The sequence below is a fragment of the Rhinopithecus bieti genome, unplaced genomic scaffold (genome assembly GCF_001698545.2).
Source record: "Rhinopithecus bieti isolate Rb0 unplaced genomic scaffold, ASM169854v2 scaffold_39746, whole genome shotgun sequence".
In the NCBI taxonomy this organism is placed as follows: Eukaryota; Metazoa; Chordata; class Mammalia; order Primates; family Cercopithecidae; genus Rhinopithecus; species Rhinopithecus bieti.
The window spans coordinates 500,538-508,378 of record NW_016816960.1 but is presented as its reverse complement, the minus strand read 5'-3'; the positions used below and the strand labels follow the sequence as shown (position 1 = coordinate 508,378).

General features: G+C 50.7%; 1 protein-coding gene across 2 annotated transcripts in view; it reads left to right on the top strand.

The window, feature by feature from the left end:
- Positions 1-7,841, top strand: part of DHX30 (DExH-box helicase 30) — a 51,451-nt gene that overhangs the window by 12,624 nt on the left and 30,986 nt on the right. Inside the window, exons 1-2 of one of the 2 annotated variants that reach the window (XM_017855682.1) lie at positions 4,713-5,064; positions 7,148-7,278. In XM_017855682.1, coding sequence (XP_017711171.1) covers positions 4,728-5,064; positions 7,148-7,278 — 468 coding nt within the window. In that variant the 5' untranslated portion in view covers positions 4,713-4,727. Of the gene's footprint in view, positions 1-4,712; positions 5,065-7,147; positions 7,279-7,841 lie in introns of those variants that run through there. The other variant, XM_017855683.1, reaches the window with a different exon arrangement.

The window sequence follows — 7,841 nt, the reverse complement described above, 5'->3', positions numbered from 1 at the left end:
GGATGGTCTCAATCTCTTGATCTCGTGATCCGCCCACCTCAGCCTCCCAGGGATTACAGGCATGGGCCACTGCGCCTGGCTGATTTATTTATTTATTTATTTATTTATATATTTATTTATTTATTTATTTTGAGAGAGAGTCTCGCTCTGTCGCCCAGGCTGGATGCAGTGGCCAGATCTCAGCTCACTGCAAGCTCTGTCTCCCGGGTTTACGTCATTCTCCTGCCTCAGCCTCCCAAGTAGCCAGGACTACAGGCGCCTGCCACCTCGCCCAGCTAGTTTTTTTGTATTTTTTAGTAGAGACGGGGTTTCACCATGTTAGCCAGGATGGTCTCGATCTCCTGACCTCGTGATCTGCCCATCTAGGCCTCCCAAAGTGCTGGGACTACAGGCTTGAGCCACCGTGCCCGGCCTGATTTATTTTTTTAACATAAAAATCTAAACGTCTGTTCAACACATGTGTTATAAACTACAAAAAATAGTATAATGAACCTGCAAGTACCTGTCACCCAGCTTCAACAATTAACAACTCATGACCAGTGTTGCTTTGTGTATAGCTCTTCATTTTGGCTTCTTTGGAAGCAAATCTAAGAAATCATGGCATTTCAACCTTATGCCAAATGGCTATCAGAACAGAGTGCTATCCTGAGGGCTTCCTCAAGTGCCACAAAGGGCTTGGGTCCTGCTGTCCAGATTGGGCCTTTCTGTCTAGACTGTTGTCTCCTTCAGCTTTCAGATACCATTTTCTTTTCTTTTCTTTTTTTTTTTTTTTTGAGATGGAGTCTTGCTCTGTCACCCAGGCTGGAGTGCAGTGGCGTGATTTTGGCTTACTGCAACCTCCGCCTCCTGGGTTCAAGCAATTCTCCTGCCTCAGCCTCCTGAGTAGCTGGGATTACAGGCACGCGACACTATGCCCAGCTAATTTTTGTATTTTTAGTAGAGACGGGGTTTCACCATGTTGGCCAGGCTGTTCTCGAACTCCTGACCTCGTGACCCGCCCGCCTCGGCCTCCCAAAGTGCTGGGATTACAGGCATGAGCCACTGCGCCTGGTCTCAGATACCATTTCAAAGTTTGTCCGAAGCCATCGCAGCCACTACCAGGCTAGGTAAGCTTCTAGATTTTCTTGAGGGAATTTAGGCTGTTAACAATCCTTGAAACTTACCATAAGGCAATGTGGATATCTAGGCTTTTGGCAAATTGATGTGCCACCTGGCCAAATGCCAAGTCCTGGGAGAATCATGTTCTTCATTCCCAATATGGATGATCTGGGTAGGGGTGTTTGATACAGATGGTGGTGTCCACGTGTGACAGTTGCAGTGTCACACAATTGCTGCCAAAGCCACCTTCCCTTTTGCCTCTTTCCGGGTAAAAACCCACCGAGAAGTAAATGGCAAAGCTGGAGTTGAAGCTGTACCACTCTGCCCAGGTGTGTCTCTAAAGGACCTTTCCCTGTTGTTTCAGACCTCAGAGGGTGGGGGGTTCTCCAACACAGCACTGTGCAAAGCCTTCTGAATATTCCCATTTGATCCTATCCACAGCCACACAGAATGAGTAGAGCAAGTTTGTTCTAATTTTCCCAGTTGATGAAATTGCCCAGGTTTCTCAGCTGGCAAGTCATATAATTTAGGCTAAGCCCAAGTATTAGGACTCAAATTCCATGTTCTTTTCATGGGCAGCAGTTCTTTTTTTTGTTGTTGTTGTTGAGATGAAGTCTCACTGTTGTCACCCAGGCTGGAGTGCAGCGGCACAATTTCAGCTGATTGCAACCTCCGCCTCCCAGGTTCAAGCAATTCTCCTGCCTCAGCCTCCTGAGTAGCTGGGATTACAGGTGCCCAACACCACACCTGGCTAAGTTTTGTATTTTTAGTAGAGATGGGGTTTTATCATGTTGGCCAGGCTGGTCTTGAACTCCTGACCTCAGATGATCTGCCTGCCTCCGCCTCCCAAAGTGCTAGGATTACAGGTGTGAGCCACTGCACCTGGCCAGCCGGCCAGCAATTCTAAGAGTGCAGTGCCAGACCAGCAGCTTCAGCATCACCTGGGAACTTGTTAAAAATGCAGATTCGGCCGGGTGTGGTGACCCACGCCTATAATCCCAGCACTTTGGGAGGCCGAGGCAGGCGATCACCTGAGGTCAGGAGTTTGAGATCAGCCTGATCAACATGGAGAAACCCCGTCTCTACTGAAAATGCAAAATTAGCCAGGCATGGTGGCACATGCCTGTAATCCCAGCGACTTGGGAGGCTGAGGCAGGAGAATCGCTTGAACCTGGGAGGTGGAGGTTGCAGTGAGCTGAGATTGCGCCATTGCATTCCACCCTGGCAATAAGAGGAAGACTATGTTAAAAAAAAAAAAAAAAATACAGATTCTCGGCCCATCGCCGTGACTCATGCTTGTAATCCCAGCACTTTGGGAGGTCTAGGCCGGCAGATCATTTGAGACCAGGAGTTTGAGACCAGGAGTTTGAGACCAGTGTGGCCAACATAGTGAAACCCCGTCTCTACTAAAACTACAGAAATTAGCTAGGTGTGGTGGTGGTGCCTGTAATCCCAGCTACTTGGGAGGCTGAGGCAGGAGAATTGCTTGAACCCAGGAGGCAGAGGTTGCAGTGGCAAAAATTGCGCCATTGCACTCCAACTTGGGCAACAAGAGTGAGACTCCATCTCACCAGGAAAAAAAAAAGCAGATTCCTGGGCCCCACTCCAGACCTAATGAATAAGAAACTGAGGGTGGCTCCCTGCAGCCTGTTTTAACAAGCTCTCCCAGAGCTCATCGGACTCAGACTTGGACTCGTAAAACAAACACATCCCTCCCTACCAGCTTACCTCCAGCTACACTGCCAGCCTCTGTCCAGGGCCCCCTGTAAGGGACAGAGACCTTGAGGCCCTGGCTCTGCACTGTCATTACCCACAACACGCAGATTCAGTTTGATTCCCGGTTGACCCAAAGCCTTGCTCTTCACGGCCATAGGCAGAAGAGGAATGAATCTGGCTAAGATCCAGGCAGAATATTTTGGGAATGAAATCCTATTTGGCTTTCTAGCAAGTGAGGAATAGTACTTTTTTTTTTTTTTTTGAGATGGAGTCTCGCTCTATCGCCTAGGCTGGAGTGCAGTGGCGTGATCACTGCAAGCTCCACCTCCCGGGTTCACACCATTCTCCTGCCTCAGCCTCCTGAGTAGCTGGGACTACAGGCGCCCGCCACCATGCCTGGCTAATTTTTTTGTATTTTAATAGAGATGGGGTTTCATCGTGTTAGCCAGGATGGTCTCAATCTCCTGACCTTGTGATCCTCCTACCTCGGCCTCCCAAAGTGCTGGGATTACAGGTGTGAGCCACCGTGTTTGGCCTTTTGTTTTTTTTTTTGAGACAGAGTTTCACTTTTGTTGCCCAGGCTGGAGTGCAGTGGCATGCTCTTGGCTCACTACAACCTCCACCTTCCGGGTTCAAGCGATTCTTCTGCCTCAGCCTCCCGAGTAGCCTGGACTACAGGCATGCGCCACTATGCCCAGCTAATTTTGTATTNTTTTTTTTTTTTTTTTTGAGATGGAGTCTCGCTCTATCGCCTAGGCTGGAGTGCAGTGGCGTGATCACTGCAAGCTCCACCTCCCGGGTTCACACCATTCTCCTGCCTCAGCCTCCTGAGTAGCTGGGACTACAGGCGCCCGCCACCATGCCTGGCTAATTTTTTTGTATTTTTAATAGAGATGGGGTTTCATCGTGTTAGCCAGGATGGTCTCAATCTCCTGACCTTGTGATCCTCCTACCTCGGCCTCCCAAAGTGCTGGGATTACAGGTGTGAGCCACCGTGTTTGGCCTTTTGTTTTTTTTTTTGAGACAGAGTTTCACTTTTGTTGCCCAGGCTGGAGTGCAGTGGCATGCTCTTGGCTCACTACAACCTCCACCTTCCGGGTTCAAGCGATTCTTCTGCCTCAGCCTCCCGAGTAGCCTGGACTACAGGCATGCGCCACTATGCCCAGCTAATTTTGTATTTTTAGTAGAGATGGGGTTTCACCATGTTGGTCAGGCTGGTATCGATCTCCTGATCTCATGATCTGCCCGCCTCGGTCTCCCAAAGTGCTGGGATTACAGGCGTGAGCCACTGCGCCTGGTGAGGAACAGTACTTTGACTGCTGGACTTTACGCTGGACCAACTCAATTCTTGGTCCAAAGTTGGGTATTTTCGCCTTCCCCTCCAGCCCTGGGGATTAAATCTGTTTCTGCTTATGTTGAAGAGGTCTTCCTTGGCCTGGTTCCAGATCTTCTTTTTCATTTTTTAAACTTTTAATAGAGTTGGGGTTTCACTATGCTGCCCAGGCTGGTCTCAAAATCCTGGGCTCAAGGGATCCACCCGCCTCAACCTCCCAAAGTGTTGGGATTACAGGCGTGAGCCACCACACCCGGCCCTGGCTCCAGATCTTTACCAGGTTTACTTTGTAAGCCACTAAATAAGATGGGGCTGCCAATTTGCCAGAGGCACGTGAGCGGTAGTTAGGAACAATTGCTAGGACCTAGAGGGAACTAACTTTGAAACTTCCTTAGATGACATTGAGCTAAGGATTAGCATTATTTTCCCCCCAAAAGCCCCATTCCATCTTCCTGCCTCCCATCCAGCTGACAGCTGGTTTGGATTTGCTGGAGAGTGAGCTTGGCAGGGTCCTAGCCCTGGGCCGCGCCGAGCCGCCTACTGAAGGCCCAGGGCTGTGGTGAGCGAGGGCGGGCTGCCGATGCCCTCGCCTAGGCTCGGGCCTCGGGTCCGCCCGTCCCGCAGGGGGCGCGCGGCGCTCGGACCGGCTGCTCCCGTTCTCTTCGCCCGGTCCCTGCCGCGCACAGGCCGCAGGGTCGGCGGGAGCACGATGGCGGCCGCCAGGAGACTCATGGCGCTGGCCGCCGGCATCTCTCCGCGCCTGCGGCCGCTGGGTCCCCGCGCTGCTGGGCGACAGGGTCGCTCGCGCGGCTTCTCATCAGGCTGCGCCCACCCCGACCGCACCAAGGAGGCCGCCGAGGCCGAGTCAGGGATGGCCCCCGGCGGGCCTGGGGAAGGCGACGGAAGCATGGTGAACGGTGAGGGCATCGGCGGGGGCGGGCGGTCCGCAGCGCCCTTGACTCCTGGGATGGCAGAGCTAGGGACGCGGGCCGAAATCGGGCCTGGCGGCCGGGGGTCCTCTCTTCCATAGTGGCCAAGTTCGCCATCCGTCGGCGCGCAGCGGCCCTGCTGTTTGTAAAGCTTAGCGTGGCACAGGCCCGAACGGACCCTTAGAGTGCCTGTTCCCAGCAAGAATAGGTGAGAGATGCGAGACCTCGAGGGAGTGGGGAAAACGAGTAAAGTCCAACTCCTGCCGGGATGAGTGGCCAAGGGCTAGAGCTTCTAGGGACAAGCATGCCCTCACCAGTGTGAGAAATAGCCCCAAATAACTCCTGGGACATCAGGATCTCAGAGACAGAATGACTGCTCTGGTGGATTCCAGCTTTGTGCCTCCCAAATAGTGCAGGGAATAAAACTGTTGAAAGCATCAAGGGTGGGTAGAGAGTGCCAGCTTTCACCAACCTTACAGAGCTGAAGTGGGCGTGGGGGGGTGGGGTTCTCAGTGCAGCTCTCTTGTTAAACCAGTGGGTGTAGTGGGCTACTCAAAGTTGGGTCCCTCTGTGACCAACCCCCCATCCCCCCTCCGCCCAAATCCACTTAGATGTGGTTTCTTAACTGCTTGACTCTTAGTTGCTTTACAAGTTACGGCTTAGAGGGAGACAGGATCAGGTGTCCTCCATCCTGGCCACTTGACACAGGAGTCTGTCCCAAGGAAACAGTCTCAAACCAGGCAGCAGAGTTACATCAGAATACTTGGAGGCACTTTTTCAAAATATAGAGCCGCCTCCAACATCGCTCCCATTCTCAGGTGCCCTGTGGGGAGCTGGTTGTCCATGCGGTGAAAAAGCTCCCCAGGTGATCAGTATACACACAGGTGCACATGTGTATATCTACATCTCCTTTTGGAGCTGCCAGAGGCTACAGTGGAAAATGATATGGTCCCCCCATATTCCTAGCAGACCTCTTTATGACCTGGTTAAGCCTTGTGTCTGGTACAAGCTTACTCTAGGTGGATAATCTCTTCCCTTTCTGCTCTGGGATTAATCCAAAAAACAAGTGAAAAGAAGCGAGGTACCTCTCATGGTATCTGATGCATCAGTTTTCCCCTTGACTCCAGAGAACTTGGGGGAGGAATAGTTCATGCCTGCTCAGATATAGAGGTTTTCTTTTTTCTTTTTTTGAGATGGAGTTTCACTCTTGTTGCCCAGGCTGGAGTGCAGTGGCGTGATCTTGCCTCACCGCAACCTCTGCCTCCCGGGTTCAAGCGATTCTCTTGCTTCAGCCTCCCAAGAGTAGCTGGGACTACAGGCGCCTGCCACCAGGCCTGGCTAATTTTTTTGTATTTTTAGTAGAGACAAGGTTTCACTATGTTGCCAGGCTGCTGGTCTCAAACTCCCGACCTGGTGATCCGTGTGCCTTGGCCTCCCAAAGTGCTGGGATTACAGGTGTGAGCCACTGCGCCCAGCCAGATGTAGAGGTCTTTAATCAGTCCCCACACATAGTTTGGTTCTGTGGGAGCTTTTTGCAGTGTGCTTAGTTACGGTTGAGAGCTGGGGCCCGGTATTCAGCATCTGGATCTCATCACTTGAGACACATGGGGCCAGGTCTCTCTTGTGCGTGTCTTATTTTAGGAAGAGCCTTGCATTGTCTTGATCTCCAGTTTGTGTGTGTGGTGGATTTTTGTTTTTGTATTTTTTGCTTGCTTGTTTGTTTAGTGTCTTCTTTCAGACATCAGACTAGGGGGGTTTATTGACCAAGCAGGCTTTTGTAGGTGATGTATGAAATAGGAGGTTGGGCGGGTAGAGGATGCTGGTAGCTTCCCTTCTGTGGTGTGTGGGTCATTGGCCCTTCTTCAGGAGATGGTTATTCAAGTGGGTCTGGCCCCACTCTTCCCTGTAAACCCTGAAGTCATTCCTCTTTTCTTTTCCAAGATGCTCCTGGGTGGTTTGGGGTCATGAGACAACATCCTCAGAATCCAGCCCAGGGTTGCCCTGATACACACCCCATGGAGTTTTTAAAAGAAAAAGAACAACTGTAATGCTTTTGTTCTTATTTTCTTAGCTTCTAGGGACCTATTAAAAGAATTCCCACAGCCCAAAAATCTTCTCAACAGTGTGATTGGAAGAGCCCTCGGCATCTCACATGCAAAAGACAAACTAGTCTACGTGCACACAAATGGACCGAAGAAAAAGGTAACTGCTGGTGGCAAGGAAAAACATTGGTATGACTCAGGAGGCTGTTTGTCCTTTCTCTCTTAGATTTCCTTGTCAAGGAGGCCATAGAATGGGTTTCTTGAATTAAAATGGTTAGCAGAGACTCAGAGCAAAGCTAGGTTTGAAGAAGAGCCAGAATATGCATGCCTGGTTTAGTGAAGGGGAACACAGGCAAATGAGGTGCCATCTTATCTAAGACGGCCCCACACGGATCCTTGGTTTTTGTTCCCCATTGACTAAGGACTGCAGAGGGTTAGAGTTAATGATGAGAATTCTTGCCCTTAGAGTCTTATAGATTCTGGAACCATAGAAGCATGCCGGCAACCCATTCTGGATGATTTTTTAACATTTACTTATTTCTGTAGAGACAGAGTAAGAGTCTCTCTGTTAGCCAGGCTGGAGTGCAGTGGCACAATCATAACTCACAGTAACCTCAAACTCCTGGGATCAAGTGATCCTCCCGCCTCAGCCTCCAAAGTAGCTGGGACTAAAGACAGGTGCCACCACACTGGACTAATTTTTTTTTTTTTTTTTTTTTTTTT